This window comes from Sinohyriopsis cumingii, chromosome 1 (assembly GCF_028554795.1).
Source record: "Sinohyriopsis cumingii isolate HCF-2022 chromosome 1, ASM2855479v2, whole genome shotgun sequence".
Classification (NCBI taxonomy): Eukaryota; Metazoa; Mollusca; class Bivalvia; order Unionida; family Unionidae; genus Sinohyriopsis; species Sinohyriopsis cumingii.
In genome coordinates, this window is record NC_142961.1 from 177,353,914 (window position 1) to 177,372,032 (window position 18,119).

General features: G+C 34.5%; 1 protein-coding gene across 17 annotated transcripts in view; it reads right to left on the reverse strand.

The window, feature by feature from the left end:
- LOC149808453 (uncharacterized) overlaps positions 1 to 18,119 on the reverse strand; it is a 112,999-nt gene that overhangs the window by 43,739 nt on the left and 51,141 nt on the right. For 8 of the 17 annotated variants that reach the window (XM_089977521.1, XM_089977429.1, XM_089977392.1 and 5 more), the window contains one exon: positions 2,399 to 2,458. The exons of 4 other annotated variants lie outside the window; for them this stretch is intronic. In XM_089977521.1, the coding sequence (XP_089833647.1) occupies positions 2,399 to 2,458 (60 nt within the window). Of the gene's footprint in view, positions 1 to 2,398; positions 2,459 to 3,488; positions 4,135 to 7,196; positions 7,246 to 18,119 lie in introns of those variants that run through there. 5 more of the 17 variants (XM_089977528.1, XM_089977499.1, XM_089977438.1 and 2 more) reach the window with 2 other exon arrangements.

Below are 18,119 nucleotides of genomic sequence, written 5' to 3' on the forward strand. Positions count from 1 at the left end.
CTGCATCGCGCTGTTTTTAGTTTGTTCCTTAGGACGAAATAACACATATAGAGTCAAATATGTAATTAGCCCAATGACGGTTTCATCCAATCATTTAAGCACATGTGATCACTGAGGCCATTTTTGAAATTTTGTAATATATATTAATTTAACCGCTCATAAAGCAAGTCTGATTGGATAGTGAACTACACGGTGCTTTTGAACATTGCTGATAAAGCAGTTAAGGAAACACATAATTGCTGAGAAGCAAAAGGTGGCATGTCAAATATCTGCGCCAAAAGATAATTCATATGCATGAATATTTGTTTCACAACCTGATAACCTCGTTTTATTACTAAATAGATAGCGTTTGTAGGCAATCAAGCAGAATTATAATCTGTGGTGGGAAATATAGAATATATAACAAATAGCATAAGTTCAAGGTTTTTTGTCAACGCCGTGGAAAGTATTGGGGACTTTTAAGCATTAAAAATTGACTGAGTGTTAGATTTCCCCATCATTTTCTTATTTGTCTCACGTTTCGATTCTCAGACTGCTATATTGCCTACACATATTTTATAGTATATGCATTTGTTTTTACTGTAAGACTATCAACTCAAGACTCCTAGACCCTGGCACTATTCGTGTGTATCAGATCGAATAAATGTTTCAAAATGATAAGGATTATATTGATGGTGATGATTGTGAATCTTGACAGAAACTGTTGTTCAGTGGTAGTGTTTTCTATAGACTAAGTTCAAACTTGGATTCAATCATCGATATACACAGAAGATATAAGCATATATGCTGTCACATTCTAGTCGAACTCAGTATCTCACAAATGTGCAGCCAGTTTTCAAAATGATGAAGGCGTTTACTACCAAGTAAGAGAAGAAAGCAATACACTCTCTTGCTAGCCAATTAAGGTTTCTAACTTGACGTAGTAGACTAAAACAAATTATAATTATATTATCGCGTAATGGTAATGTAAAAACATTTAAACGAGGCACACTTTTGGAAATGCAAAGTTGTTCACTGGTTACACAAATGTTATGCTGATATCCAGCTTGGTACATTGTCTTCTTTATAACTCCTTATAATGACCATTAGCAGGGTAAGAAACAAATTTCCGGGTTTCATTTGGTCATGGTACGTGCATCCACGTACAGGATTAAATTCATTAAATGCCGTATAGATGTTTGCCTGTTCTTTCCTAACTCTTTATGTGCAAGGAAATTTGGCACGTTAATTCAATATCATTCCTAGATATAAAGGAACTTATAGAAGAATTGTAGCTTATTTGTCGAGACGGTAAATTTCGTATCATATTTAATTGTTTCAATACTCCAGCTGGATTGCAAGCTATGCTGACAATGTAAAAGGGGACAAGCTAATAACCGGCTTCATAAAACACAATATAAATAAGAATATTCTAAAACTGCACTCAAGTATAAATGATACAATGAAAGCAAAGAACACTACAAGGAAACCAGAAGTGACGGAGATATAAAATAGAGATGAGTAAAATGCCTGGATGAAAACTAATTAAAATACAAAGTCAATAATTTCAAGATAATTCAAGCAACAAGAGTAAAATTTCTTTTCATCAGGATGATGATCAATAAATACTACAAGCACGAGATCACCTACAATTTGACGATACCAAACAGCTTCTTACTATTTGATGGCGTTTTGTCCAATTGGAAATTCTAGTATTTCATGGCAATCCATTGACCTGTAAAATGAGGACACACAGGAAAGCCTGATAACAATAAATAACAATACAAATTTGAATATAAACACCCAACGCATTAAAGTTGTACATAAACCCCTTTACAATAATAAACCAGAACGTAAGAAATATCAAATATCATGGAAACGTGACATCAAAACAATATAGCACAAAGTTAGTAGTAGGTACTTGGCAAAACAAGTAATGACTTGCTATCTACAATAGTTTTGGTTAAGCAATGCAACTAATGATCGTGTCCTGTTAAAGAAACAGAGGATACATAAGTAAACAATTCTTTGTTAGTTTCATAGTCAATACTGGTTTGACCTTTTATAAATTGTCAGCTAGCATTTGAACGCCTGAGTATTGTAACGCAAGAGCAGATCTTATATTAGGACTATCGCCATCACAATTTTTCCTCTCTGCATAATTGTATTCACTATGTGTACGTGCTTTTAATCTGCATGATGGCATAAACGATTGCAATACTGTGTATGATCCAAAGGGATGATAAGGGCTGGTTTTGCATATTAACATCGATATAATTATGAAATTGCGTAATACTCTATATCAATGCTACGAAGATATTTCTTCACAATGTTGCTGAATTTGTAATCATAATTGTAAGAGAAAACTTCGGCATTATTGGTACATGAATGTAATTGATCTAAGAGAATTATTACTTACCATGTTACTATAGAACTCAATGAAACGTAACTTATTTCCACGTACTGTATCTATGAACGACTGCAACAAAAAAGAAATAGAAGAACAGGACGATGATTGTAATGGTGCTAGTGACACTAAATTATGTACACTTACTTGCGAAATACTAATAAAACACCCATATAAAACGTAAATGTAGCTTTCAAAGTATCACGCCTTCATGAACAATTTGCAAAATAAAGTAGATCTTAACTACTAACGAATGAAAGGAACAGATTTTCTCACCTGCTACATTTAGGTCCTAATTTGCGTATGTGACAAGATAACTGTCTCAACGCTAATGCAAATCATACGCGAGATGCAACAAGCATTTTGATTGGCTTATGGCTATGCTTCAATATAGTTTCATTTTTAGATGATTTTTCAGTTAATCAACATTTGAAGAAGCATACATACTTACGTCGGATCAAGCGCACTTGATGTGCAAGATATGGAAAAATGTTGCCAAGTTAACAACTCTCTCTCTCTCTCTCTCTCTCTCTCTCTCTCGGTCACTGAAATCCAATATTCTTTTGCCCTTTAGGTAAGGTAAATATCAATTATCAATGCCTAGAAAATAGTTTTGTACCATGTAGATCTTTTATCATACATATTATTGATCCTATATAACTGATCTAATAAAAATAACACTTCTTGTAGGTAGGTTTTAACAACAGTATAGCTCTCCGTTACGGATCACTGCCATCTCACCTCTGTCTGCGCCGGTTCGAGTCTTGGATTCAGCCAATGTGGGTATGTGAGAAAGCTTGCCAGTAGCTTCTCGTGGGTCGGTGGTTCTTTCCGGGGTTTTCCCGGGTTCTTCCTCCACCATTAATACTGGCCGCCATGTATAGCCTGTCGTGTGCTGAAAAATGGCGTTAAACCCTACAACAACCACAACAACAACAGTATATTTTGCTAAGGAAGTAAATGACGGTCTTGGAAACGAAAACCTAATTTATGGTCACTTACTGTAAATATAATAATAATAATAATAATAATAATAATAATAATAATAATAATAATAATAATAATTTCAAACACAGATATTTAACAAAGCAATAACGCTCACCTGAACATACGTCCTAGTATAACTGAATATCTCACAGATGCGATGCCATATTTTAAACAAGTGTCTGTATTTACTGCAGACAAATGCAGAACACACACGTTATATCTTGCCAGGTATATGCTTTAATTTGATGTATCTGACAAGGAAACATCTCAGAGCTATTGCAGATCATGCGTGCAATAAAACAAACAATTAGATTGATTTGCTATTCGGTGTTCAGGCTGAGTCACGCCTATTTTGACCAAAACATCCGAGCAAATAAACAACAGTTTTACATAGTTTCGTTGCCGCAGTATGATTGCATTTCTTGGATGACGTGTCAGTCGATATTTAAAAAAAATCGGATGTACTCGGGTTACGGGCAGTTGAAGTACAACATCTGTCAAGGAATTATATAAATCCCTTTATTTATTAAATAGGTGTACCCGGGTTTGTTTTCTGTGTACAAAGATATCCGAGGGTGAATTATGTATATTGTACAAATATTTCAAAACAGTGAGTTCGGTTCATCCTATGCCGCACGTGCGAAGTACTTTTCGTGGGAAAAACAGATATTCATCAAGCGCACAGACGATGTAGGGCTACATTGTCTGTGTATAAACGACTCACCGTAGGACAAAATCTTTATATTACGGAATGTCTTGTCAGTGAGCAGTCTACTTAAGGACTTGCGCATTTTCAGCTGTAGAGGTAAGTGAGTTATTTATTAATTCCTTATGTATATTATAGGTTATGACTATTGTATAACCACGTTTTTTTTGGTATATTTTCTATGTAGCTCCGGCTTGAGTAGTATAATGCAAATATTTTCTATTCTTGTATGTGACTTAACAGTAGATTTATATCAGCAATAAAGTTGCATTTTATTAAGAAACGTTTAGTACCATGCGATTCTTATCGGACACAGATATAACGTCATTGCGTCTATCGTATATGCCCGTGTCATTCACAGTACACGGTGTTAGATTTATTTTCAGCTGATCAGAGTCAACGGGGTAACAGCTGTACAGCTGACCAAAGAAGTTGACCATAACAGCTGTAAAGCTGACTATAATAGCCGTAGAGCAGAATGAACAGTGTGTTGCTGGTTGCGTAGAAGATGATCGGGCGTTGCTGAGCGATTGGTGGGCGCTGATTCCTTGATTGACCAAGGAATTGAAAGGTGGTTGGTGACTACCTCTAATGACTACCTCTAATGCTGACTGCTTGATTGACCAGTGTGACGGGTAGGCAATTATGTTGGCGACGGAGTGTTTTGTGTAACTCCATACACGTAATCTTTTAGCTGTGGGCTAATTTTGGGGTTGTTATACCCAATGTTTTGGGATTGTAAAGATATTTTGTATGATATCTGTCCCATCGTTTCATCATTTTACTATGAGCAAAGTACATCATGTTTACTATTTGAATAAAACACATATTTTCGTCGTATGAAATCACTGTGAATTATTAACCTTTTGTTCTTGTACTGTGTAAGGTCATTTACTTGTATTCATATTTATGTTACATTTTTAGGTTCGTGCGGATTGTGTTAATTTGTCCAATATTTGGATCTTATGCACGCACGTATTAATCATAATTCTTTTCTCATTCGAGTCATACATCAATAAACATTGTATTTGTAGCATCAAAAGTGTTATCAGAAATCCGAAATCTAACCCTGTTGTTTTGCTAAAACATCTCTGAAGCTGTTATGCAATTCCACTGATACCAATGTTATGCTTATACTATTGATCAGCCAAGCAATGCACTTCGTTATTTCGTAGTATTTATCAGCAATTTTTATCTTAAGAAACTCGATTTTTCTTTTACTCTGATGGATGAGAAATCTAAGGTAACGAGCGAACCTATCTCTAACTCGAAGTATTGTCTTTACAAAATATATTTAGGATATACGAGATTGTACGGGATTATCCAACAAAAATGGATTTGTGTTGTAAATGAATAGAATGTGAAGTGCGGAATGTATTAATCTTTTAGCGATAAGGGTAGCTGCTAGTTGTTCATTATGTCACAATTTTTTATATTACCTGTGCGCGTTCTTAGTGAGAAGAGGTTAGGCAAAGATGGGTAGTACTTTTAACTAACACGGAGCTGAATGAGCATTTAATATTGATGCAATGAATTTGAAATGTCTGATGGTTAAGCACTGATTTGATAGAATACTTCAATCTTAATATGAATCAATAATGCTTCATTCAAAAGATACAAAATGAAATAATAATAATGTCATTCTATTTCTAATCAAACAATTTTTATTTAAAAAAACGATGAAGCAATACAGTATTTAAAAACTTCGCGATGCTAATTTAAGGCAAGGTGCATTCAATATACTATTGCACTGTTTGCACAAATGCTATTCCTTTTCATGAAGTTGTTCATATAAAAAATGCAATTAAAAGTTACGAAATAACCAGTTACACTTTATTCGGCTTGAGTTGGCACTTTGAGTTCTATTTCCAGAGACAAACCAGACTACTTTATGGCAATGGGACAATTGTGAGAAGTACGTTTGTTTGTGGAGCAAATGTAATCATGTGTGTGTGTGCGGGGGGGGGGGGAATCTTTATCATGATACCACGCCCTAATTAGTATCATACAGCCATTGCTGTACAAAGTTACCCCAAAACGCTGATAACTATGTATCAGTTCTTCAAGGCAAGACAATTGTTTATTGTAGAATTCTGTGTAGATTGAATGATAAATTTGTACAGACAACACTCAGTTTTGACATCGACAGTAATTTTTCATTTAAAACTGATAAACATCAAATTATGCATTGGTGTAAGACAGGAAAATTACAGATTCGTGATCAAACAGTTCCGTAATAAACATACAATTCTAACATGCATGTCGATTGTTATTTTCTACACTGATGCATATAATAAAAGAGTATATTAATCATATTTTAAATAGGTATTAAAAATAGATTTTATAAGCGTTAGAAAAATATAAACAGCTATTTTCAGGCGAGATTTTACCCTAGTTTTGACATAAGGTAGGGTTTGCTTACAAGTCTGCAAATCGGGTCAGAAGAAAGTGCGGTCTTATGACTCACCTGAAGTGGCATCGGCTCTCTTATGGTACAATAACTAATAATATTCATTTTTCTTTGATAAATTGTATCGGTTGGCATGCAAGAGAACGTGCAGAATAAACTTTCATGGTCTGTTGGCTGCAAACCAAACAGTGTCTATTTCGATAAACTTTTCGTGGGGCTTCCAGCGGTGCCTTTCGTATGCGTCAGAGGGAGTCAGTGAAATAATCTTTAACACAACATAATGCAGCACGTTGGTGCTGCGGGGTAACTCCACTATATACCTGATAAATTAAGAATATGTTTTATTCGTCCTTCCCCTCTCTCGTCACTAATAATTAAGATATGTGATGATTGATTCATTTCTCACAGCATATCTCAAACTTGTATCAGTGTGTGTTTGTGTGTGTGTGTGTGTGTGTGTGTGTGTGTGTCTGCTGTTATTAATTTATTTGAATGCATCATTATCGGGAGAAGGTATTTTATAACCAAGAAATGTGCATAATCATTTGTTTGAGACTATCTATTTCTAAAATATATGAACTGTAAAAGCAAACCAGTGTTTCACAAAACCAACTGGTTAAAGTTAAAGCGCAGCTCATGATAGATAGATAGGTAGATAGGTAGGTAGCTAGCTAGATAGGTAGGTAGAGAGAGAGGGTGAGACATACATTTTCGCCAAACTGTTTTTGGGACATTTTTCTTTCGAAGAGATAAGTCCTGAAGAAATAATGGAAAGTGTTCAAATCTGAAGGAGACAACCGATAGACGAAATCGGGATGCGAATGATAAACGACGAAATATGCAGTCGATGAAAACGAGATTGCGCTAGAGATACAATGGAGGATATAAACAGATTAGAGAAAAATCAACTGAGAATAAAATGTGAATTCGGAAAACGAGTACATATGATGGACTCAATGTCTTTTATCAAGAAAAGCCAGTTCCATATACATATTATCTGTGAAAATTAATATACAGATCTTGTTGTTGTAAAGTAAAACAAATTAGTGCAATTATGCTATGATGGATTCCACGTATCCAAATAACTATCTTCTGGTTGTGTTCTTTAACTTTGTAATACCAGTTCGATTTCATAATTGCACACATTTTACAGCTTTTTTTTTCAAAGTTCTACCTTGTCAACATGCTTATTTTCACCACAATTTTAACATGTAAATTGCAATACTTATGTGATATTTTGGAATTGTGAACTTTCATTGATTAAAACATCTTCTGATTCGAATCTATTTAATGAATCATCATATACACTCCATTTCAATAGTACATATTTTGTTTCATTCTTTTTTGTCTTCAGTGTGGTAATAACATTGAAAATGTAATCTTGTTTGACGTACAGAACTTACTCTGCGTAGTATAATGTTCATTTTATATTCTCTTCCTGATGTGGTCATTTAACGCTTAAAAATCGCAAAATGGTATGTGCTTTCGTATAAATCATTGTCATTTAGCTACAAGGCACGTTCTTTTGGAACGATGTCATTTATCATTGTTCGGTATTATTAAATAGCAAAGGTTTCTACTGCTGCCAGATTTTGCCTTGCTGTGAATAGCATTGAATCTCTAAAATATGAAATGGCATTTGTGGCTAAACTTGAAAAGACATACCGATAATGCGATTCAAACGTCTAAGTAAACGAATGGTATTTTAGGTTTATTATCTAAGCTGCCACAATGTGTGTAAGCCAAGCATTTTAAAAGAATGTCATTGTTTTTAATTACCGGCATTGTGTAATACGCATTTAGCGAATATTGATGGAGTAGAGTGAAATCAGTAAGTTTCAAGAAATGTTCAGGTGTAATTTCAGACTTAACAGTTCTAATAACCGTTTTGTTTCTTGATATTGACAACGATTTTCAAACCTATATATCGTCACCTCTTTCAAAGACGTTTGGTATCTCCAGCATTTATTTTATAGCAATGCAAATACTAAAACTCGGCTGAATGCAAAACTTTTTAGTCAGTATTACACACAGACAATATTTATTTTTTCACCTCAGTTTTCTGTTTGGGTTTATCTATGCCCTCTTTTTTGTGTTCTCATACCATAGAAATGCAACATAAGTTGTACTCATTTCTGCATTAAATTCAGGTTTTGAATGCTTCTATAATGTTCTTTTTCTAGGACTTAACTGCATCAGTTAATGGGTGAATCTACTTCAATAATGATTGTTCGTCCTTGCATAACATTAAATCATCTTCGATGTGTTTGATGTCTTGTATTTATGTAGCAGGAGCATATGTTTTATAATTTTATAGTCATGTTTTAATTAGGCAGAAATAGGTATTTTATTATTTTATGTAGTTAATGTTTATTATTGAGTGAAATACAGTCATCAGTTGCAATTAGTGTGTTGTTCTCAGTTTACACGTATTTAGCCATTTAGGTAACCTTGAACCAGGATTACCTGTTAAGAGTTTTGTTCACTGAGCAATGCAACTACCCTGATTGCTGGTCATGCTAGGTTGTTCTATTGTATGACAAGTGGTAAACAACTTTCTGATTGGTTAGTTTGCTACTTGTCTGTATAAACAACATAGTATGAACAGCATATTAGTGGTCAGTCCATTAGAGTTTCTTGTGCTTGCAAGATGTAAATTGGCCTTTGTTCCATATGATAAAGTAAATATATTTATAATATGATTAATGTAATAGTTTATTTTATATGTACTCTGCATATTTCTCGGGAACGCATGTTGCTGTATTTTATTACATTTTAATAGGTTATCAACCTGCATTTTATTATTAGCATATCGTTCTGTCCATACCTTTGTTTGTCTGTCTGTCTGTCTGTTCCCTACTTGTGCTCTAAACACTGACTGTTGTTTAGGTTTAGTTGGTCCACTATCTCTCTAGATGGATAATTAATAACTATATGGACTTGTAAGTTATTCGTATTGAATGTAATGTAAAGAGAATCAATGTAAACATGCAGAACAATAATGCACTGATGACGATATTATTTATTATTGTAGTAAATGTAGTTTTTATTGTATTTATAGGGTTTATGTTACAAAGCAAGGAGAAATGTCTCAATCTCCACCTATGAACCCAATAAGGCATAATGAATCCAATACTGAACAAAACACTGGACTTGTATTTTCTCACCAATGAGTGGAAGGCAAGTGCGGCAACATTTATACCCTTGTAATGGTTTTGACATGCGTGGTTTAGCAAATGGTCTGGCCAGTTAAACTGTCAGCTTGGATTTACATACTTTGGTTCTTCGCTCTTGCTTACCATATTCACCTCTTCGTTACAATAGTCTTGACTTACTAATATATATATATATATATATATATATATATATATATATATATATATATATATATATATATATATATATATATATATGTGTGTGTGTGTGTGAATATTAACCTAGGTAATTCTAGGGAGCTGAAACTTCTTGTTAATTAACATATTTTCCGATTGAAAAGAGCACTGATATTAAATTGACAACTATCTCCGATAAAAAGCGGCTTCATATTACACGTGTTTACAAAAAGCTACCTCGGTTTGTAAATAAAATCAAAGAATATAATCTATCTGTCGTTGCTGTAGGAAGGCGGTGTTTCAGTTTGATAAACAAACGCTCCGGTTAATCTCAATCGGCTCAGGATAAGAACAAGTGTACCTTGTGATTTCAAATTTATTTCATTGTATTTGTACGGCGAATGCCTGACGCTGTGTTTTATTGCGTTAACAAGTACAATATCTAAGTAGAATCACTTCGTATTACAGAGCTGTTAAAAATAAGAATACCGAATTTCCCAGACTACAAAGTTGAATTCATCAAAACATTTTTGGAGACTGTTCGCAGAAAGGCAATAATGTTAATGACATATCATTTTGAAAATTCTTGCCACGTCTAAATATTTAATGACGAAAGCCTTTTCGTGTTGCGAGCCTTGGATCATTATTTAACATATAGGCTTTAATGTAAATATACAGAAGCATAATCTACAATTACCTACACTACATCATTATTTTGTACAGCCTTTTCATAATTATAAATAGATTTAAAAAAAAAAAATTATTCGTTCTTCTTGAAAATGTGTTGTGTAATTAAAACTGCATCCTAGTTGGCACATTTCTTAATATTATAACAGATATACCATTCACTAATTTATTATCACGTGATCCTCATCTGTGAACACCTATTTAATACGGTTTTAAGATTTTATATACACATGCGAAGCCATCTGGAACAAATCAATTCAAATCAAAGCGTTGACGATGACAATAGGTAAATACCACTCACTTTGACATGATAAAGTCTGAAGTTATAGTTGTTAAACTTGTGTTCATTTATGGCTACTCTTTCACGAGGCGTTCAATACGGATGTTGAGTCCGTATCTCCATTACATAGTATACGTGAAGAATCAACTTAAAGTTTGTTCGGTGCCACAACACAAATGATGTTTTGCTTCTGTACCTTAGAAAAATTTGCAAGTCATCGTTTTGAAATTTGACTGAAATTAATGATTCAGTTTAGTGCACGAATGATTTCAACATGTTTTGCATCGACATACAGAGCACTTCCATTCATTATATAATGACGAAAATGAGTGTTATGTTCACCTTGAAGCCATCATTGTGGTCCTAGAGCTATGGAAGAACTCATTTTTGATACTAGACTGAGCACTTATGACAGCCTCGAGTTGCACAGGTGAACAAACATCGTCTACTCATTATACAAATTATATCATTAACAGACATTCATTTATAATTTGAATAATTTTCTTTAAACATTGATGATGCCTAAATTGATTGTTTACATGTGGCACGCGACAGCTACATGACTGGTTACTCTTACACGCTCAGTACATCTCTTGAATCCATAGATTTGTGTCGCAAATGTACTCTAAAACCATTTACAAGTATGTTTTTCAATGACATCCCTATATGGCTATACCAGGATACATCGAATCATCTGCTATGATTGCTTTGAAATAGTTTTGAATAGCTTTGCCTAATGTTGAAACAAGAGAAAGGGAAGGTAAGGGATTCAATAAGTGGGAAAACATACCCATCTTGCATTCCAATGCAATATAACTCGTTTATATTGGTTTATTATACCCCTAAACATATCAGACTTCTTTACACATATAACAGAAGCACATGTGTGTGTGTGTGTGTGTGTGTGTGTGTGTGTGTGTGTTGTAGAAAGTGGGGTCTTTGAGTAACTCTCCACCTTACCTGGGGTCCATTCTCGTAAAGACCCCAGTTACAAAAGAACCCATTTCCGAAAACCATAAAAATAAAATATATTACATATTTTATATTTTTTTAAAAATATTTATTCCATCTAACCTCAATTTCAACTTGTGCTTCGCTATGTTCTCGCATCGAAAATAAGCATACGGTATTGAAACGACAAAGTTGGCAATGCTGTCTACAAGCATGCGCGTCTTTTGTTTCCGCCACCATGCTATGGTACTGGGTGCATGGGCTCGTTGCAAAGAAAATTAAGAGTATCGGTAAATGAATCGAGGGTGCTGGGGGTCTAACCTGTAACAAAATAGTGTTGTATTTTTACAGATTAGACCCACAGCCCTCGATTCATTGACGGATACCCCTAATTTTATTTGTAACGAGCCCCAGTGGCACTGGTGAGCGGAAAGAAAATTCCGGGAATTTACGTGCAGATAGGTGCCCTTTTATCAGTCTTTTGTTCATACGCTTTCATTTAAATAATCATCTACCTGTGTCTGCATCACTTTTTGATCAGCCTGATGCTCATTCAAGGAGCAGAAATTTTTATTTTGATATTGTTTTGATAGGTTCATATTTTCCCGGCTAAAACATTTGTCAGGCGCCATATTTAATATTATTTGAATTTTACTAGATTTTGCTGGTTTCGATCTAATGAATAAAAAATTCGTGTGTCTAGTTTTTATTACCATTGCTGTTGCAGCAAAACAAGTGCTATATTATATGCTGGTCATAGAAAGGGACCAGTCATAAACAGATTTTGTTTAAGTGTCTCTTATACAGTGGCTCCCCGAAGCAGCCTATTTGTGTTGATATCTTAAATACTGTAATGACCAGCCTATTTGTGGTGATTTATTAAATACTGTAATAACCAGCCTATTTGTGGTGATTCATAAAATACTGTAATGACCAGCCTATTTGTGGTGATCTATTAAATACTGTAATGACCAGCCTTTAGTGGTGATTCATAAAATACTGTAATAACCAGCCTATATGTGGTGATATTTTAAATACTGTAATGACCAGCCTATTTGTGGTGATTTATTAAATACTGTAATGACCAGCCTTTAGTGGTGATTCATAAAATACTGTAATGACCAGCCTTTTTTGTGGTGATATATTAAATACTGCAATGACCAGCCTTTAGTGGTGATTCATAAAAGGCTATAATGACCAGCCTATTTGTGTTGATACCTTAAATACTGTAATGACTAGCCTGTGTGTGTCTATATCTTAAATAATGTAATGACCAGCCTTTTTTGTGGTGATATATTAAATACTGTAATGACGAGCGCATTTGTGGTGATTCATAAAATACTGTAATGACCAGCCTTTTGTGTTGATATCTTAAATACTGTAATGATCAGTCTTTTTGTGTTGATATAGTAAATAATGTAATGGCCAGCCTACTTGTGGTGATTTATGAAATACTGTAATGACCAGCCTATTTGTGTTGATATCTTAAATACTGTAATGACCAGCCTATTTGTGGTGATTTATTAAATACTGTAATGACCAGCCATGTTGTGGTGATATATTAAATAATGTAATGACCAGCCCATTTGTGGTGGTATATTAAATGCTGTAATGATCATGGGTTTCTTACAATTTTCTTTCTTATGTCATCCAAACTTTGACTGATGTGCTCACCATGGACACACTTTTTCTTCCAGAAAAAAATAAATAATAATACGTGGCACTTTCCTTTAGTCAATGTCCATCTAAATTTATGTTGGCACTAGAAATAGCAAAAGTTCCTAAAGGTGATGAAAGTTTAAACTGGCAAATTACATACATGTTTACACAAAATATCTGATTGTTAAAATTATTCTTGATTCAGGGACCTGTCAACTTGCAATGTAAAGTTTGTAATGGACTTCTAGTATAATGTATTTGTCAAGATGAAGGTACACATATGACAATGAAGGTATAATAAATCTTGAGGCTGAGTTAAGGACAACTGGGACTAAGTTTAACCAAAATACATACTTTTTTCATTTAATCAATGAAGTTTTAATTTGTACAGAGAGGTAGTTCACAAAGATGGGAATTATTGTAATATATGCTGGCATATACCAAATGAACACTAAAATATAAAGAGCAAGATCTCGAAAAGAAAATTAAACAGTACAGCTCATTTCAGGATGAATCAAACATTCAAACATGTAGTAATTTCAGTATTAAAATATTTATTATAATAATGTATATGTCCAAAGAAAGACGAAAGTACAGAGTTGATGACAACGTTAACGCGGCAAAACTATTAGTATCAAAACAAATATATCTATCTCATTATTTTAGTACTACTAGTACATTAACTAATATATACTATTTTTATTTGCCAACACTGGATTAAATTGAAATATGTTTCGTTAACAAAACAAATAAAAATATACTAATGTTGAATAAAGTGTTTACAAAACTTCATTTTGTTCAATATACTTATCGTCCTTTTAACAAATGTCGTGATTTCAGGCTTCATCGGATTCAAGGCAGCTGAATTGTGGGTCAATGGAACTCGAAAACACGTTTTTTGTGCTTCTCTCAGCATTTGAATTTATTAACGAAAAAGATATCAGAGTAAGATAAGTCCAAATAAAGCATTAGTTTACAGAAAAGTTTCAGTTTGGGTTGTCAAGTGAGTGAGATATTCCTGAAAATGTGATGCTTAGTTCTGATGTTAGTCGACCTTGGAACACACAATGCCGTTATTTAGGCTGAAAGACGGCGACATAAAAAAAAAATGAGGAGAGGCGTCTTAAAATGTTAGACTAAGTAACAAGTAAATAATTCGTATCGCTTAAATCAATGTCTGTTTGGCATTATTATCATTATTATTATTATTATTAAAACATTTACAAAACATAATAAAGTGATGTACAGTTGAGCCCCAATTAATGCCAATTTAAGTTTAGGCTAAATCTGAGCATGTATGAAGTGGCATTCAAGATGCATAACGGGTGTCTGTCACACAATAGTGAATTGATTTTAAATTAAAGAGCATGTATCTTGATATTATTTATCTGTTCATTCATATATTTTGGATAGCCTACTGTCTTTATCGATGTAATATTTCTCCCCAATTGTGAACAACTTAGATACAAAGCTGTAGGCTCACGAACCATCGACAGATATATAAGTACATTTTCGCCTGAAATATTAAGTGAGACAAATGACGTTGATCTGCCGGCCGATTTTGTAGAAGTCACATCTTCAAATATGTAATCATACACGTACAAATACGGTAGTAACGTTTTAACAAAACACACACACATGGACCATCACGTTGAATGTGCAAGCTATCGAATACAATTTATATGGCATGCAACCCTGACATTTTACTTGAAAATAGGGTAGTTGGGTTACATTCGTTGGATAAAATTCACAATTCACGTTGATACCGCAAATTATTACATGTGCCTGACGCAAGCTTAGTGTTAAATAAGCAAAAACCTGAAGGAAAACATTCATGCCCAGAGACATACGTTCCTCAGGATATCCCGATGACGCGATCTGACATACGACCCTGTCTATCATACTATAAAAGAACTTTAGGAAGTTACATTGTCTCTTTTATAGTATGATACACAGGGACCCATTCGTTTTACCAGACAAATGAAACTTCAGGTGAGTTTTTTGACAGTGAAAGGAAAGCCGCTATGTTTCTATTTCTCATATGTTGGAAATGTGTTAAATCATTCCTGACAAGTAGAAGAAAGTTGAATACACCTTTAACGAACCCCTCTCTAATCTGTCTCACTCACAATCACACATATATTGCGTGGGTTGACGTCCGGGTCGTCCAACGTGGGTAGATGAGAAAGATTGCCCATAGCTTATCGTGTGTTGATGGTCCTTGCATAACAGGCATCTGACCAATATAGTAACTTTGCTAAGTACAATGCTGCCCAAATGTTTGTTTTTTCATAACCATGCAGAGTCAGTCTAGACAGATGATTGTCAGTTAGCCATTGCATAATAGTTAGCCATTGCGTAACAGGCCACTGACCTGAGTAGTATGGGGGAGGGGCGAAATAGGGACAATGAGAATTTAACATTGTGGACCTGTCTAGGGACCAGGGTTATTTAATATGTTGGGGCAGTATATGGACAAGGGGAATTGAACATGGGTGACGTCACGGTACAGAACACGGGAAAATGGCAACAATGTTACATGTGACTGACCTTAATCGAGCAGCTACTGAGTAACAGTGTTGCGAGTGGATGAGCTCTATCGGGAGGGAACGTATTAACAGTGTTGCAAGTGGATGACCTCAATCGGGCGGAAACTTACTGACAGTGTTGGAAGTAGATGACCTGAATACGCGATACTGGAGGGAGGTAGGTGATATTAATTTTATAAGGACATAAGGAAATGGTACATGGGCAAAGACATTTCTTAACTTATGAGTAATTCCTTCTCATAACTAGAGATGAGAAGAAGGTTATGATGCAAACTGTATCATAACACATGTATAGGCTGACAAAACCAAAGAACGAGAAAATGCTCTATATGTAGCCCCATCCACTATCATAAATATCCAGACATAAAGAATACATAACAAATCAAAAGAAGAAAGAGTTCAAAAGACGGAATTCTTGAAACTAATTTGAATTCCTCTATAATTACCCATATTTAGGTGTTCTTTTTCTTGACATAAAGATCATGTACTCATTGTAGTTACAAACATATTTTTCCCCGCCATCTGCCAGTATAAAAAAATATATAGTTTAACGTGCATGTCAGATCACCCCATTTTAATGCCAATAGGTGAATGGAGCTACATCTTTATGCTCAGAATCCATTAGTTTCATATTATAATTTTCGTCAGGTAATGCAATTCGTCTTATAAAAGGTGATAATACCTGAAAGAGGAGAAATTGCACACATAGTCCGCAATTATCATTGTGAGCGGATCTTTAACTTTTAATAGAAAATAAAATAATTGAAATTTGATTAAAATACGTATACCGACTAAATGCCACTTTATTACCACATGATATGGCAAAACTGTGTGCCTTTGGTTTGGTTACGGGAGAAACCCAACTCGCTTGTTTATCAAATTGTCGGGGTCTTTGGATGAAATTATGTATATGCAGCTAACTGTCAAAGAGAATCGAACCACGTTAGGCAAATTACTAAAATCTTAAGTGTCTGTAGGACAAATGACATTCGAGATAGTTTTATCTCAGCAGTTCTCTTTCTGTTGACTACTGTTGACGGAATGCTTTAAACTAATTCGAATTTCGGTAAAATGATCTCTATCCGGGTGCTGAGTGACAAAAAGATCATGCACTCACTACAGTCACTAATATATTTTCCCACAGTCTGGCATTTTAGAAAAATAATATTTAAGTTAACCTCCGTTTCAGATCACCGCATTATAATGCAAACAAGTGAATGAAACTACATCATTATGTTCGGAATCTGTTAGTTTGATATTTTCGTCTTCGTCTGGTAATCTGATTTGCCGAAAACAATGATCATTTTTGGCGGTTCACAAGTATAATAATAATTAAACTTTTATGGACACAATAACATTCTAAATAATCCATTTTATCAACAATTCACAGTCTCTGTGGCTGTGATTGAATTAATCCAATTGACTCTTTTTGTTGAAAAACGTTTCATACACGGTATGCAATAAACTATTGTGCATTCGTGTCGAACTCTCCGCATCCGGAAAAATGTACCATATGTAGCCCCCATCAAAACAACCATCATAATCGCCACAAATGCATCACCAGCAGATGTGTACCATGATACAAAATATTGCTAGGCTGTGGCAAATGCTTGCGTTTGGAGGTATGTGGTGGAAAGTAAATCTCTATATGTTGAAGAGAGTGCATAGAATCCAGGAACCAGCATATTTACCGTATCCACATTATCAACAAAGTCAAAATTTACATCAATTGTTACAGAGAAATGTTGCTGTAAAATATTACGCGTGTCTGGATTATGTGACGGAGCAGGCATATTTATTATATTTAACAGAAATTCAATAGCGTCTTGCACTTGCAGCTAATGCATTGCCAAATAATACCTTGACGTTAATATGGAAATAACTCAGCTATGAATCTGATTTAGGACAATTGAGGATTCTTGTCGTTCGTGTTTGTCCCAACAGCCCATTTTGCTCTATTTGTAGAACAGTTATGTTTTATTTACAGTTCTTATTGACGGAGTGATAGACGGAATCCTTATCCATATCCGTTCTTTGATGGGATATATATCATGTGCTCGTCTTAATAATGAATGGGATGCCCCGTGTGGCGGATCACTGCCATCTCATCTCTGTCTGCGTGAGTTCGAGTCTAGGATACTGCAAATGTGAGTATGTGAGAAAGCCTGCCAG